Consider the following 17,848-nt stretch of genomic DNA (forward strand, 5'->3'; position numbering starts at 1 on the left):
TAAATAAGTGTGGATAATGAGTTTTTATGTAGGCAACAGTGAAAGAAAAGACAGTACGCCAACCTCTCAGTTCCGGAAGAAAGGACGGGCATGTTTTCATTTTACAGGCTAGCAGACAAAATGCGCACACACACACACTGTTTCTGTCATTGTAATCGATGCTATTGTGCGGCAATATATCTGTAAGGCTGTAGGGTATGTTGCTGTGTCGATTCTTATGTAGCTTACTGTATATCTATGGATTATGTAAAACACATATCTATGGATTATGTAAAAAACATCACAGCAATTTAAATTCACATCAGGGTAAGGATAAGAGTCATTGCAAATGCAATAGCTTACTACATGATAATACACTTCTTTGATGTTTTTATCAAGCACAGTCTCAGCTTTGTAGACAGAGTTTTTGCAGATGTGCGTATGTTTGAAGAGTTCACAGTTTTCAAGGGGAGATTCCTTGCTGTGTCATGTGGATGTTTGTTTTTTCTGCCCCTTTGTGTGTGTGTGTGTGTGTGTGTGCCTGTGCATGGGTGCATGCTTATGTGCAGAGGTATTAAAATCCTTGGAGGTCTGGCATACTGCTGGTTTTCTATTCTACCTAATAATTCATTGTATCCACTTGGTGTCCCAGGTCTAAAACAGTCCCTGATTAGAGGGGAAGAATGAAAAAAGCATTAGAACGGACTTTGAGGTCCAGATTTGAATTTGATGCCTTTAGTTTGTCGTGTGCACATACACCACATGACCAAAAGTTTGTGGACACCTTCTCGTCTAACATCTCATTCCAAAATCATGGGCATTAATATGGAGTTGGTCCCTCCTTTGCTGCTATAACAGCCTCCACTCTTCTGGGAAGGTGTTCCACTAGATTTTGGAACATTGCTGCAGGAACTTGCTTCTATTCAGCCACAAACATTAATGAGGTCGGGCACTGATGTTGGGCGATTAGGCCTGGATCTCAGTCGGCGTTCCAATTCCTCCCAAAGGTGTTAGATGGGGTTGAGGTCAGGGCTCTGTGAAGGCCAGTCAAGTTATTCTACACTGATCTCGACAAACCATTTCTGTATGGTCCTCGCTTTGTGCACGGGGGCATTGTCATGCTGAAACAGGAAAGGGCTTTCCCCAAACTGTTCCCACTAAGTTGGAAGCACATAATGCTTTAGAATGAACTAAGGGGCCTAGCCCAAACCATGAAAAACAGCCCCAACCATTATTCCTCCTCCACCAAACTTTACAGTTGGTGCTATGCTTTGGGGCAGGTAGCGTTCTCCTGGCATCCACCAAACCCAGATTTGTCCGTCAGAATGCCAGATGGTGAAGTGTGATTCATCACTTCAGAGAACTAATTTCCACTGCTTTACACCACTCCCGCCGACACTTGGCATTGCACATGGTGATCTTAGGCTTGTGTGCGGCTGCTCGGCCATGGAAACCCATTTCATGAAGCTCCTGAAAACAGTTATTGTGCTGACATTGCTTCCAGATACAGTTTGGAACTCTGTAGTGAGTGTTGCAACTGAGGACAGACAATGTTTACCCGCTACATGCTTCAGCACTCGGTAGTCCCACTCTGTGAGCTTATGTGGCCTACCACTTTGTGGTTGGGCTGTTATTGCTCCTAGACTTTTCCACTTCACAATAACAGTACTTACAGTTGACCGGGGCAGCTCTAGCAGAGCAGAAATTTGACGAACGGACTTGTTGGAAAGGTGGCCTCCTATGTCGGTGCCACGTTGAACGTCACTGAGCTCTTCAGGAAGGCCATTCTACTGCCAATCTTTTCCTATGGAGATTGCATGGCTGTGTGCTCAATTTTATAGACCTGTCAGCAATAGGTGTGGCTGAAATAGCCAAATCCACTAATTTGAAGGGGTGTCCACATACTTTTGTGTATATATATATTGAAGGTGTGTCTACATACTTTTGTGTATATATATAGTGTATGTGTTTGAGAAAGAGCGAGGAGAAACAGCATATGGGACTTTGCGTGTGGTCGTATGCCTTTCTTATAGAGCGGGGTCCGGAATTATTGGATCCCTTGATACAGATGAGTAAAAACACTATAAAATAAATACTGAGCTATGTTCCAATTTTTAAAATTATTTTATACTAATACAATTGCTCAGAGATAGAGATTTTGTTTAACAAGTAATCCACCATTGGTGTCTGGGCCAAAGAGCTCTATTTTCATGTCATCTGACCATAGCACCGCCTGGAATTTGCTAAACGGCATTGGCACTTGGATTGGAACCGGTGTTATGGTCATATGATACGTGGGTTTGGTCTTAGAAAGAACAATGCTCATGCAGAAAATACCTAATCCATACTGTAAAATATGGTTGTGGATCTTGATATTATGGGGTATTTTTCTTCCACTGGTCCTGGGGCCCTTGTTAAGGTCAATGGCATCATGAACTTTACCGAGTACTAGAATATTCTAGCCAAAAACCTGGTTGCCTATGCCAGGAGTCTTGGCCGCAAGTGGATCTTCAAGCAAGATAATATCCCCAAGCACACATTTAAATCCTCAAAGAAAAATCCACATTTTGCAGTGGTCTCCGGACTGGAACCTTATTAAAAACATGTGGTTTGAAATAAAGAGGGCAGTCCATAAACTCAGTTTAAGGATATCAAGGATTGAGAAATATTTTGTATGGAGGAATGGTCTAAGGTCCCTCCCAATGTGTTCTCCAATCTCATAAAACATTTTAGAAACAGGCTCAGTGGCGATATCTTGCAAGGGGAGGGTGCTGGAGTACTGAAAAATCTTTCTCTGGACAATTGCATTATTATAAGATAATACAATTGTTGCATTTTCTTTGCATACAATATACCTCTGTACTTATTTATTTCATACAGTCTTCTTTATAAAGGGATCCAGTAATTCCGGACCTCTCTGTATATGTTTCATGACTTATGTGCCTGTGTCTAATAGAGAGCTCAACCCTACATTGTGTAACAGATTAATTGTATTTCCCTTTGTCTCACATCACAAACAGGGTCTTTTGAGCATGTGATGCCAAGGATTGCAGAGAGAGATCACCACTGTCCAGCCAGTGTGAGAAACTCAGCCTCTCTTCTCTCCAGCTCCCTTATATCACTCAAACTGCACCCCCTTCCCAGTGATGCCAGGAACATGCATCATCAGCTCTTTGAAACCAAGAGGTAATCATCCCTAACCCTACCCTGATTTAGAGAGGGGCACCCATGGTACGCCCCACCCTGTGCACCCACCACCACCCACCAGCTGCCTGCTGCTCCGATCTTCCAGTGCTACACCATCCCTCCCCTGACCCACTATCCCACTCACCCGCACTGCTACCACCATGGCCAGGGAGTCCAAACACCCCTCCCTCTCCCGTTATTGCTTCCTCTTCCTACTGACTACCAAATGCTACTGGCTGTTGGTCTCTGCCACTCAGAAGGTCTCGGACCCGCAGCTGCCTCTGCAGGAGTACGCCCATTCTATCCGGCTGGACGGTGACATCATGCTGGGTGGCCTATTCCCTGTGCACTCCCGTGGCGAGAGAGGAGTGCCCTGCGGGGAGCTGAAGAAAGAGAAGGGCATTCATAGGCTGGAGGCCATGCTGTTTGCCATTGACCTGATCAACAAGGACCCAGAGCTGCTACCGAACGTGACCCTGGGGGCGCGCATCCTGGACACGTGTTCCAGAGACACCTATGCCCTGGAGCAGTCACTGACCTTCGTTCAGGCACTCATCGAGAGGGATGGCTCAGACGTGCGCTGCGCCAACGGGGACGCACCCATCTTTGCCAAGCCGGATAAGGTGGTGGGGGTCATAGGGGCAGCGGCTAGCTCGGTGTCCATCATGGTGGCCAACATCCTGCGGCTCTTCAAGGTGAGGATTCTGTTTCCGCTATTTGAAAATGGGATTGTGTTTATTTTTTCCCATAGTCCTTGTTTTCAATATTATTTAAGCTTAGGTTTGACTCAGGCTAAGGTCTAGTCTACTCTGAAGTCTGTGAAAGGGTCAAAGATTTATGACGAGTCATCCCTTCAAGGTTCGGTTGGTTAGCGTAGCAGGCTTTGTTCCGCTGTCTTGGACATTAGAATGCAGATGGGGCTTCCATAGGCTTGGTGGGGTGTCGTCATAAAAACATTATGCAACGGCCTTTATTTAGATAACTATTTTCCTCTCTCAAGCTAGTGGCTGGGCCTTTGTTAAAAATCGAGAGATTTTCTAGACACAACCATCATCATCCTGTCCTGTTGCCATTGGGTATTAGCAAGGTTATGGTTTGACAATATTGCTCTGGCATTGAGACGTTTGTTCTGTGTGCTTGGCATGTTCGCTATTGAAGCAGATTAAACTCAGTTACCCGATACCCCATTAGAATATAGTCAGCGTTACTAAAATAGGTTTTACTTCTAACCCCAGAGGGCTGTAAACTATCAATGATAGCTTATAACAGTTATTGCATGCCAATCAGGTCTGATGTCAGCAGCTGACCAGTGGTAGACACACGAAAAGGTCAAACCAGTGATGTGAAATGACTGACTACGGTATGGAGTTTTGGTTCCCAGAGAGAAGTGAATGAGATGTACTTTAGCACATAGTTGTTGGAATATGTAGTGTCAGCCTGACAAGGTGTATTGTTCTCAATAGCTATGCATTAGTCCCATTATTTTGTCTGGGCTAACTAAGTGAACTGTCCAAAAGGAAACATATACCATGCCCAGTGTTTCTGTGATTTAATTGACCTTGATCGTGATATTGCAGCATATTGCTCTCAAAACAGCATCCTTTGTCTCCCTTCTTTGTAATACAGAAAGCAACTGCTCTGGATCTAAAAATACAATGTGGGAAATGTGATAGACCTGCATTGATATGTTGCATTAATCTAATACAGCCATTATCCTTTTCATGGTCAGCACAGATATTACTTACCCAACATGGAGGAGAGTATAAATATTCAGTGATCTGCTTGAGGAGAAAAGGTGAAAGTGGAGAATGACCCGACAGGTTGAATCTCCAGCCTAAAGCAGCGGCATGAGCAATGTCTTGACTGTGAATTAAATACTGATGGAATAGCAGGTCGCATCAGAGGTCAGAACAAGGGAGAGGAAGGGCCTGACAGGCTGATAGGTGCTGCCCTAACAAAGTGGATAATGTAAACTATCTGCTAGATGCAGTACATTATGAACTACAACCCATTGTTTTGAACACAATTAAATTATTTCTCACAGTTCTTAGTTCAGACCTCCCCACCCCCCTCCATTTGACACCTCCCGGTGACAATGCAAGTCTCAGAAAAAACAACATATCAATGTCTGGTGAAGGATACGTTACATCCTGGACACAAAAGCTCAGATTTTACACTCCATTGACTTCACAGGAGGCTGCTGAGGGGAGGAGGATGTCTCATAAGAATGGCTGGAGTGGAGTGGAAGAGATGCGTTTGATGTTTGATACCATTCCATTTATTCCTTTCCAGCCATTACTATGAGCCTGTCCTTCCCAATTAAGGAGCAACCAGTCACCTGTGATTGACTCCCATAAACAGACTGTGCTTTTGTCACTATCGATCCATGTGCTGAGGGGCTGGCCCAATTACAGTCTTAGTAATGGAGTGGATATGCACAGCTTCATCCCCAAGACAAGAGGAACTCTGAATTGTTTTCCCCTAAGTGCTGTTCCGTGATCAGCTTTCTCTTTCACCCAATCCCAACCTTTAACAATTGGGGTTAGTGGTGATGTAGTTGCAGTTTAAAATGGATGTAGACCTCGGGGCGATCCCATTGACCTGTCATTCCAAACTGGGTTTCCTCAATTAAGTTCAGGTTCCAAGTCACAACCAGTCTTTGCAGGATAAAACCATGTTTAAAGTTCGAAATCGCTCCCTATAGAGTTCCGAAATCCATTAATTTTCCATCCAAAGTGTACAAAACCATATGGATTTGATCATCCATAATTTACACACATTCAGTATTACTATGCACTGTATTTGTGTAATTTGCTGTAATTAGATTTTGGGACAACAGTGTTAGAAACTGACTAGTGTTAGCCACGAGAAGTAGTTTGGGGGTGGGGGTGCTGCGATTGTTTTCCAGGTTCTTGAAATACAACTTATTTCTATGTGAATTCTGATATGGTTTATTCATTCCTTTTCCATTTTAGTAGACCCTCTTATACAAAGCAACTTACAGTAGGCTAGTAATAGGGCTTGCAACAATTTCGGCAGATCATTTTAGAAAGAGAGGGTCCAGATTGTCTAGCCCGGCTGATTTGTAGTGGTCCAGTTTTTGCAGCTCTTTCAGAACATCAGCTATCTAGATTTGAGTGAAGGAGAAATGGCGGAGGCTTGGGCAATTTGCTGTGGCGGGTGGAGGGCTGTTGATCGGGGTAGGGGTAGCCAGGTGGAAAGCATGGCCAGCCGTAGAGAAATGCTTATTGAAATTCTCAATTATAGTGGATTTATCGGTGGAGACAGTGTTTCCTAGCTTCAGTGCAGTGGGCAGCTGGGAGGAGGTGCTCTTATTCTCCATGGACTTTACAGTGTCCCAGAACTTTTTTGAGTTTGTGCTACAGGATGCACATTTCTGTTTGAAAAGCTAGCCTTAGCTTTCCTAACTGCCTGTGTATATTGGTTCCTAACTTCCCTGAAAAGTTGCATATCATGAGGGCTATTAGATGCTAATGCAGAACACCACAGGATGTTTTTGTGCTGGTCAAGGGCAGTCAGGTCTGGAGAGAATCAAGGGCTATATCTGTTCCTGTTCTACATTTTTTGAATGGGGCATGTTTATTTAAGATGGTGAGGAAGGCACTTTTAAAGAATAACCAGGCGTCCTCTACTGACGGGATGAGATCAATATCCTTCCAGGATACCCGGGCCAGGTCGATTTGAAAGGCCTGCTCGCTGAAGTGTTTTAGGGAGCTTTTGACAGTGATGAGGGGTGGTCGTTTGATCGCGATGAGGGGTGGTCATTTGACCGCAGACCCATTACAGATGCAGGCAATGAGGCAGTGATCGCTGACATCTTGGTTGAAAACAGCAGAGCTGTGTTTGGAGGGCAAGTTGGTTAGAATGATATGTATGAGGGTGCCCGTGTTTACGGATTTGGGGTTGTACCTGGTGGGTTCGTTGATAATTTGTGTGAGATTGAGGGCATCAAGCTTAGATTGTAGGATGACCGAGGTGTTAAGCATGTCCCAGTTTAGGTCACCTAGCAGCATGAGCTCTGAAGATAGATGGGGGGCAATCAATTCACATATGGTGTCCAGGGCACAGCTGGGGGCCGGGGCTAGCAAGCTAGCAGAAGGGCCTTAGAGGGACGTCTCAACAGAGGAAAGTCAGTTATAGTCTCCGTGTGCGGTGACGTCGATAGACCAGTCGTGATGGATTAGTAGGGTTCCGAGTAGCAGAGAGGTCCAAGTCCAATTGGCAAAATAGGTATCATGGCCCAAGAAATTGGCCAATGGATCTTATTCAGCTAACAGTCCAATATGCTCCAGAAAACTAGCAGCTAGCGGTGACCAGCCTATGTACAATACAGTAATGTACATTTACATTAAGTGGTTTGTAAGGATGTTAAATTAATACTGCACAAAATTGTAGCTGTCATTTGATGTAGGAAAATGTTTTACATAATGCAGATGTTTTGTGTCTTTCACATAGTTCTGCACCTTTTAATGTTAAAGTTTGAGGACAGGGTTTTGTTCTTTCTGGATTCCAATGAATGACAATCACAGAGAAAGGGACAGGGCAACATCTTCTTACAATTCCAATTGTTGAATCTTGCAAGGTACACTTCTTAACGATTTGACACGTACCAACAAACTGGTGTGATCATTCTACAGTGGTCCTTGCAATGTAACGCTCAAACCTGTGTGATTAGAACGCTTATTTAGACCGTCCAGTTTCGATTGACGCAACAGTCAGCGTTTGAGCTGGTGACACTGTTTTTTCACAGGAACATTTTTCACAAATACAGTCCTTACAAAGTTATATCTTGAATGTGACCAGTTTATTTTTGGATGCACTGTTCAGACATTCACAGAAGTAGCGACAGCGTAACGCAATCATCCAAACCTGAAAATGTAGGCTATATTAGTTCTTACGCTAACTGAGGAAAGATTGACGTAACACGAGCAGTCATATTTAGCTAACTCTCGGCTGACAGAAACCACAATATAACTTAGCTAATAGCAATTACTATTTATAATTCATCACATCACAGGTGAGCTCACCATTGATCGAATTAATTGAGTAAATCACTTTCTAAAAATCGAAAGTAATCCGACGATGGGTAGTTTGTGCGTGACACCATGTTTGTTTTTTCGCGTCAACCAAAGATAATAAGAAGAGGCAAGATGAGTTTGGACTGTTTGCAGTATGGATGTTGTCTACAATCATTCACTTACGGAAGTTTACTTGAAAAATATGATTGAACCATTCCGTCACCTCTAACATCTTTGGTCTGACAGACATTTATGTGACACCCAGAATGCATTGTATTATGTCAACAAACATGGCGCCAGACATAGCTTGCAAAAAGCTTAGCTTTAGCTCATCATAATCAGTACAACCTTCAAAAACGTATTTTACACACTTCATAGGTGTCCATTAAAATCGATGCAAATTTCAGAATGCATTATTTGTCACCAGAACTTAAAAACATGTCAATAAAACTGTAAATACATTATGCTTCATACATACATACTATATGAATAGAAACGACAACACGATATACAGAAAATAAAGAAAATAAAGCACTTACAGTGCCTTGGGAAAGTATTCGGCCCCCTTGAACTTTGCGACCTTTTGCCACATTTCAGGCTTCAAACATAAATATATAAAACTGTATTTTTTTGTGAAGAATCAACAACAAGTGGGACACAATCATGAAGTAGAACGACATTTATTGGATATGTCAAACTTTTTTAACAAATCAAAAACTGAAAAATTGGGCGTGCACTAGATGTCAACCGTCTTTAGAAACTTGAATGAGGCTTCTACTGTGTTGTGGGCCTGAATAAGAGCTGAATGAGTCAGGTTACTGGCAGAGAGCCATTTCCTGGTAACACGCATTCCACATGATATCGACCTGCGTTCCATTGCTTCTCTAGACACAAAGGAATTCTCTGGTTGGAACTTGAATGAAGATTTATGATAACAACACCCTAAAGATTAATTCTATACTTAGTTGAAATGTTTCTTCGACCTGTAATATAACTTTTTGAAGTTTTTGTCCGAAGTTATGCGGGACCTGCACTAGCGTTTGGATATGTGTACCTAACGCACTAACAAAAGTAGCTACTTGGACATAAATAATGGACATTATCGAACAAATCAAGAATTTATTGTGGAACTAGGATTCCTGGGAGTGCATTCTGATGAAGATCATCAAAGGTAAGGGAATATTTATAATATGATTTCTGGTATCTGTTGACTCCAACAAAATGTTACTTATTTTCTGAGCGCCATCTCAGATTATTGCATGGTTTGCTTTAAAAAAAAATCTGACATAGCAGTTGCATTAAGGAGAGGGAAATCTATAATTCCATGTGTATAACTTGTATTATCATCTACATTTATGATGAGTATTTCTGTTGAATCGATGTGGCTATGCAAAATCACTGGATGTTTTTGGAACTAGTGAACATAACTCGCCAATATAAACTAAGATCTTTTGTATAAATATGAACTTTATCAAACAAAACATACCTTTATTGTGTAACATGAAGTCCTAGGAGTGTCATCTGATGAAGATCATCAAAGGTTAGTGATTAATTTTATCTCTATTTGTGCTTTTTGTGACTCCTCTCTTTGGCTTGAAAAATAGCTGCGTTTTTCTTTGGCTTGGTGGTGACCTAACATAATCGTTTGTGGTGCTTTCGCTGTAAAGCCTATTTGAAATCGGACACTGTGGTGGAATTATAGATAGATACATGTATGTTTGAGGAATTTGAATTATGAGATTTCTGTTGTTTTTCACTGGCTGTTGTCATATCATCCCGTTAACGGGATTGCAGCCCTAAGAAGTTTTAAAGCCTCAAACATAAATTGTCCGCAACAATGAAATGGGCTACTTCTATGTGAATTAATTAGGAGGTGGAACACTCATCAATTCAAACGGTTGTTCGAAAATAAATGTTGTTAGAAAATCATTTCAAAATGACAAGTTGAAACATAACCCGCGCTGCCTGCTAATTATCTATAGGCTAACTGTCCTGTTGTGTCAATCACGTTTTGAAGCAGTGAGTGCATTCTGACATCACGTGCATAAAACAACTCACACTGGGGTGACTTAGAGATATTTGGAACTCACGCATGAAAAGGTTGATTATACAACTATCTTTTTTGCCAAAGTGGAGATGCTGAAATAATGTTTTTGTACGCGTTACAGACATCTGTATTGGTCCGCTAATAGTAATAAAGTCCCAGTGCACTACTTTTGTGAGTAAAATATTTCAATTTTAATTTAATTTAAATAAATTTAGTGGGTGCTGCACCCCTACCCCCCGAGGCTATGGACTTGAGCATGTTTTAGTATGTTTATAATCATATAACAAAGAGGGCCTGTCTCTGAGACAGAAGGTTTTCGTAAGGGTGAGATCGGAGGCATGTGTTAGATTTAATAGATTGTAAACTACTGCCCTATGACGTGGTCTTATATCATATTTTTATATCATTATTCGTCTCTCAGTATGTTATAGCTTCACTGTTATATATCATTATTTTCTCTCAATATTTTTTGCGTCAATATATTCACTTGAGTATGAATGGGTTGCTTATTCTCAAATAGCCCTTTGTGTATGAGTCCGGAAAATTAACAAGGGACTGAGGCAAGCTGCCAGAATGTATACTCCCTAGTCTCAAAGCCTCTCCTGACCGTAAAGAAGACCGGGAGATGTGTGGAGGAGTACCAAAGGTTCCGGACTCGGGATGGGACGATAACACCACCTGCCTAGCCATAGAGATTCATTGTACATCCTAGACTTAGGAGGGGGAAGGGCTTGTCTGGGAAGAGGGCACAAATGGTGGTTATAAATATATTTGCATGTATAAGCATACACTACCGGTCAAAGGTTTTAGAACACCTACTCATTCAATGGTTTTTCTTTATTTTTACTATTTTCTACATTGTAGAATAATAGTGAAGACATCAAAACTACAGTGGTTTGTCCTTTAAAAGTTGCAGCGTACTGCAGCACAGATTGCATGGTGCCACAGAATTCTATGGCACGTTATTTAACTTCTTACGGCTGAAAGCCCGTTAACGGGATCGATTTGACAACAGCCAGTGAAAATGCAGGGTGCCAAATTCAAACAACAGAAATCTCATAATTAAAATTCCTCAAACATACAACCATTTTAAAGACACACTTGTTGTTAATCCCACCACAGTGTCCGATTTCAAAAAGGCTTTACAGCAAAAGCACACCATATGATTATGTTAGGTCAACACCTAGTCACAGAAAAACAGCCATTTTTCCAGCCAAAGAGAGGAGTCACAAAAAGCAGAAATAGAGATAAAATGAACCACTAACCTTTGATCAAATCAAATGTATTTATATAGCCCTTCGTACATCAGCTGATATCTCAAAGTGCTGTACAGAAACCCAGCCTAAAACCCCAAACAGCAAGCAATGCAGGTGTAGAAGCACGGTGGCTAGGAAAAACTCCCTAGCAAGGCCAAAACCTAGGAAGAAACCTAGAGAGGAACCAGGCTATGAGGGGTGGCCAGTCCTCTTCTGGCTGTGCTGGGTGGAGATTATAACAGAACATGGCCAAGATGTTCAAATGTTCATAAATGACCAGCATGGTCAAATAATAATAATCACAGTAGTGCCAACCCAGACAGGAAGATCACATCAGTGACTCAACCCACTCAAGTGACGCACCCCTCCTAGGGACGGCATGAAAGAGCAACAGTAAGCCAGTGACTCAGCCCCTGTAATAGGGTTAGAGGCAGAGAACCCCAGTGGAAAGAGGGGAACTGGCCAGGCAGAGACAGCAAGGGTGGTTCGTTGCTCCAGAGCCTTTCCGTTCACCTTCAAACTCCTGGGCCAGACTACACTCAATCATATTACCCACTGAAGAGATGAGTCTTCAGTAAAGACTTAAAGGTTGAGAGCCCGAGTTTGCATCTCTCACATGGGTAGGTAGACCATTCCATAATAATGGAGCTCCATAGGAGAAAGCCCTGCCTCCAGCTGTTTGCTTAAAAATTCTAGGGACAATTAGGAGGCCTGCGTCTTGTGACCGTAGCGTACATATAAGGATGTACGGCAGGACCAAATCAGAGAGATAGGTAGGAGCAAGCCCATGTAATGATTTGTAGGTTAGCAGTAAGGTTAGCAGTAAACTTCCTTATGTCTGAAACACAGGCTTCTAGCGAGGGCAATTTTGGGGCTTCACCATGTTTCATTGAAACGTACAGCTGTGTGTCATCCACATAGCAGTGAAAGTTAACATTATGTTTTCGAATGACATCCCCAAGAGGTAAAATATATAGTGAAAACAATAGTGGTCCTAAAACGGAACCTTGAGGAACACCGAAATTTACAGAGGACAAACCATTCACAGAGGACTAACCATTCACATAGACAATCTAATATCTTTCTGACAGATAATATCTAAACCAGGCTAGAACTTGTCCGTGTAGACCAATTTGGGTTTCCAATCTCTCCAAAAGAATGTGGTGATCGATGGTATCAAAAGCAGCACTAAGGTCTAGGAGCACGAGGACAAATGCAGAGCCTCAGTCTGATGCCATTAAAAGGTCATTTACCACCTTCACAAGTGCAGTCTCAGTGCTATGATGGGGTCTAAAACCAGACTGAAGCATTTCGTATACATTGTTTGTCTTCAGAAAGGCAGGGAGTTGCTGCGCAACAGTCTTTTGTAAACATTTTGAGAGGAATGGAAGTTTCGAAATAGGCCCATAGTTTTAAAATATTTTCTGGGTCAAGGTTTGGCTTTTTCAAGAGAGGCTTTATTGCTGCCACTTTTAGTGAGTTTGGTACGCATCCTGTGGATAGAGAGCCATTTATTATGTTCAACATAGGAGGGCCAAGCACAGGAAGCTCTTTCAGTAGTTTAGTTGGAATAGGGTCCAGTATGCAGCTTGATGGTTTAGAGGCCATGATTATTTCCATCGTTGTGTCAAGAGATATAGTACTAAAACTCTTGAGTGTCTCTCTTGATCCTAGGTCCTGGCAGAGTTGTGCAGGACAACTGAGCTTTGAAGGAGTACGCAGATTTAAAGAGGAGTCCGTAATTTGCTTTCTTTATAATCATGATCTTTTCCTCAAAGAAGTTCATGAATTTATCACTGCTGAAGTGAAAGCCATCCTCACTTGGGGAATGCTGCTTTTTAGTTAGCTTTGCGACAGTATCAAAAATAAATTTAGGATTGTTCTTATTTTCCTCAATTAAGTTGGAAAAATAGGATGATCGAGCATCAGTAAGGGCTCTTCGATACTGCACGGTACTGTCTTTCCAAGCTAGTTGGAAGACTCCCATTTTGGTGTGGCGCCATTTCGTTCCAATTTTCTGGAAGCTTGCTTCAGAGCTCGGGTATTTTCTGTATACCAGGGACCTAGTTTCTTATGATAAATGTTTTTAGTTTTTAGGGGTGCAACTGCATCTAGGGTAATGCGCAAGGTTAAATTGAGTTCCTCAGTTAGGTGGTTAACTGATTTTTGTCCTCTGACGTCCTTGGGTAGGCAGAGGGAGTCTGGAAGGACATCAAGGAATATTTGTGTTGTCTGTGAATTAATAGCACGACTTTTGATGCTTCTTGGTTGGGGTATGAGCAGATTATTTGTTGCAATTTCAAACGTAATAAAATGGTGGTCCGATAGTCCAGGATTATGAGGAAAGACATTAAGATCCACAACATTTATCCCATTTGACAAAACTAGGTCCAGAGTATGACTGTGACAGTGAGTAAGTCCAGAGACATGTTGGACAAAACCCACTTGAGTCGATGATGGCTCCGAAAGGCTTTTAGAGTGGGTCTGTGGACTTTTCCATGTGAATATTAAAGTCACCAAAAATGAGAATATTATCTGCTTTGACTACAAGGTCCGATAGGAATTCAGGGTACTCAATGAGGAATGCTGTATATGGCCCAGGAGGCCTGTAAACAGTAGCTATAAAATGTGATTGAGTAGGCTGCATAGATTTCATGACTAGAAGCTCAAAAGACAAAAACATTTTAAAAAATTGTAAATTGAAATTTGCTATCGTAAATGTTAGCAACACCTCTGCCTTTGCGGGATGCACGGGGGATATGGTCACTAGTGTAACCAGGAGGTGAGGCCTCATTTAACACAGTAAATTCATCAGGCTTAAGCCATGTTTCAGTCAGGTCAATCACATCAAGATTATGATCAGTCATCAGATGATCTTCATCAGATGACACTCATAGGACTTCATGTTACACAATACATGTATGTTTTGTTCGATAAAGTTCATATTTCTATCCAAAAATCTCAGTTTACATTGGCGCGATATGTTCAGTAATGTTTTGCTTCCAAAACATCCGTTGATTTTGCAGTGCCACATCAATTTACAGAAATACTCATCATAAATGTTGCTGAAAATACAAGTGTTATACATGGAATTCTCATTAATGCAACCGCTGTGTCAGATTTCAATAAAGCTTTACTTAAAAAGCACACCATGCAATAATCTGAGTACAGTGCTCAGAGACCAAAACAAGCCATACAGATACCCGCCATGTTGTGGAGTCAACAGAAGACAGAAATAGCATTATAAATATTCACTTACCTTTGATGATCTTCATCGGAATGCACTCCCAGGAATCCCAGTTCCACAATAAATGTTTGTTTTGTTCGATAAAGTCCATAATTTATGTCCAAATACCTCCCTTTTGTTCACAAGTTTAGTTCACAAATCCATATTCACAAGGCGCAGGCACTTAGTTCAGACGACAGTTCCATGACAGTTCGTAGAAACATGTCAAACGATGTATAGAATCAATCTTTAGGATGTTTTTATCATAAATCTTCAATAATACTCCAACCGGACAATTCCTTTGTCTTTAGAAAGGAAAATGAACAAAGCTCGTGCCCACGGCCACGCGCGAGACTGAGCTCATGACATTCTGGCAGACACCTGACTCAAACAGCTCTTATTCTCTCCCCCTTCACAGTAGAAGCCTGAAACAAGGCTTTGAAGACTGTTGACATCTAGTGGAAGCCTTAGGAATTGCAATCGGACAAAATTTTACACTGTATATTGGATAGGCAAAGACATGAAAACCTGCAAACTTCAGATTTCCCACATCCTGGCTGGATTTTTTTCTCAGGTTTTTGCCTGCCATATGAGTTCTGTTATACTCACAGACATCATTCAAACAGAGTGTTTCTATTCAGCTATACTAATAATATGCATATCTTAGCTTCTGGGCCTGAGTAGCAGGCAGTTTACTCTGGGCACCTTATTCATCCAAGCTACTCAAAACTTCTTATGGCTGAGGGGCAGTAAAGTGTGAACCACTGGTACCATAAATACAAGTTAGTGCTAGTTTGACCACCAGAGGGGATCTTTGAGAAGCATTTGATAGCCTTCAATAGTGGCTGTACTAGACAATTTCAAACCTTTTTTGTAAGAACATAGTATATGTATACTGATTTTAAGAAATGTTGCTTAATTAAATTGATTAATATTATGGTATTTCTATTCCAAGAAAAATGAAAAACCCTCTGGGTTTCCGTTAGGATGGAATGGAAAATATGGAGCTGTACAACGTGACGGTCGGGAGTGGGCTACAATACTGGGCTATTTAGCTAAAGAATCCCCGTGTCGTGCGGGCACGCGAGGAGACCGGGGTTCAATTCCCCGACAGGGAGGAAGGAGTAGGCTGTCCTTGTAAATAAGAATTTGTTCTTAACTGACTTGCCTAGTTAAATAAAGGTTACACTAAGAGCATAACATTTCTACATCCTAATTGTATAATTGTAGTCTAACCAATACCCAAACGGAGATTCAGTGAAAATAAAAATCTTGTTGATTTATCCAGATAATTCCCCATGCTTGTCTCAGAGCAATGCGAAACGGTGCAAAAATAGTTGTAGGCCATTGCTTCAAATCCTATTGCTTCTAACTTTAATGTGCTTTTTAAATAAATAAGACATACACCACTTTTATCAGCACATTACTCAACAACAGTGAGACTCATGTGGCCTACGGTAGGCCTACAGTAAATAAAAAAATATGACGTGACTCTCAGCCAATAATTACAAATAGAGGATTGGAGGATTCTAAATTAAAACCAAAAACCGCCTAATGGGTCTCCCGGTGGCAGCCAGCATGGGTATCGATCCTGCATCTGTAGCAACGCATTTTGCACTGCAGGAGCCCCCCATCTAAATCAGGAGCCACCTTCCACGAAGTATCCAAATACAGAGAGGTGTTGGTAAAGGTAAATTGTCCTGCTAATAGCCCATAATGGCTATTATAATACTGTACATGGTGTCCTGGTAAGGATAACCAAAACATATCTTTATTAAAGACTACCAGAAAGAATGTTGGTACTTATTTATTTTGATCCAAAGCTGTGGATGAGTGAGTCACTCAGCTTTATGTACAGTTGAAGTCGTAAGTTTACATACACCTTAGCCAAATACATTTAAACTCAGTTTTTCACAATCCCTGACATTTAATCCTACTCAAAAGTCCCTGTCTTAGGTCAGTTAGGATCACCACTTTATTTTAAGAATGTGAAATGTCAGAATAATAGCAGAGAGAATGATTTATTTCAGCTTGTATTTCTTTCATCACATTCCCAGTGGGTCAGAAGTTTACATACACTCAATTAGTATTTGGTAGCATTGCCTTTAAATAGTTTAACTTGGGTCAAACGTTTCGGGTAGCCTTCCACAAGCTTCCCACAATAAGTTGGGTGAATTTTGTCCCCTTCCTGCTGACAGAGCTGGTGTAACTGAGTCAGGTTTGTAGGCCACGCTTTTTCAGTTCTGCCCACAAATTTTCTATAGGGTCGATGTCAGGGCTTTGTGATGGCCACTCCAATACCTTGACTTTGTTGTCCTTAAGCCATTTTGCCACAACTTTGGAAGTATGCTTGGGGTCATTGTCCATTTCGAAAACACATTTGCGACCAAGCTTTAACTTCCTGACTGACGTCTTGAGATGTTGCTTCAATATATCAGCATAAATTTCTTTCCTCGTGATGCCATTTATTTTGTGAAGTGCACCAGTCTCTCCTGCAGCAAAGCACCACCACAACATGATGCTGCCACCCCCGTGCTTCACGGTTGGGATGTTGTTCTTCAGCTTGCAAGGCTCCCCCGTTTTCCTCCAAACATAACGATGGTAATTATGGCCAAACAGTTCTATTATTGTTTCATCAGACCAGATGAATGTGCATTTGCAAATCGTAGTCTGGTTTTTTTATGGCGGTTTTGGAGCAGTGGCTTCTCCCTTGCTGAGCGGCCTTTCAGGTTATGTCGATATAGGACTCGTTTTACTGTGGATATAGACTGTGGATATAGACACATTTGTACCTGTTTCTCCAGCATCTTCACAAGGTCCTTTGCTGTTGTTCTGGGATTGATTTACACCTCTCCCATCCAAAGTACGTTCATCTCTAGGAGACAGAACATGTCTCCTTCCTGAGAGGTATGATGGCTACGTGGTCCCATGGTGTTTATACTTGCATACTATTGTTTGTACAGATGAACGTGGTACCTTCAGGCGTTTGGAAATTGCTCCCAAGGATGAACCAGACTTGTGGAGGTCTACAATTCTTTTTTTTTAGGTCTTGGCTGATTTCTTTAGATTTTCCTATGATGTCAAGCAAAGAGGCACTGAGTTTAAAGGTAGGCCT

General features: G+C 41.7%; 1 protein-coding gene across 1 annotated transcript in view; it reads left to right on the forward strand.

Annotated features, from left to right (window-relative positions):
- The first annotated feature begins 3,326 nt into the window (after positions 1 to 3,326).
- LOC139369629 (metabotropic glutamate receptor 8-like) overlaps positions 3,327 to 17,848 on the forward strand; it is a 214,807-nt gene continuing 200,285 nt past the window's right edge. Inside the window, exon 1 of the mRNA XM_071108896.1 lies at positions 3,327 to 3,860. Coding sequence (XP_070964997.1) covers positions 3,327 to 3,860 — 534 coding nt within the window. The remainder of the gene's footprint in view (positions 3,861 to 17,848) is intronic.

Source organism: Oncorhynchus clarkii, chromosome 2 (genome assembly GCF_045791955.1).
Source record: "Oncorhynchus clarkii lewisi isolate Uvic-CL-2024 chromosome 2, UVic_Ocla_1.0, whole genome shotgun sequence".
NCBI classification, from domain to species: domain Eukaryota; kingdom Metazoa; phylum Chordata; class Actinopteri; order Salmoniformes; family Salmonidae; genus Oncorhynchus; species Oncorhynchus clarkii.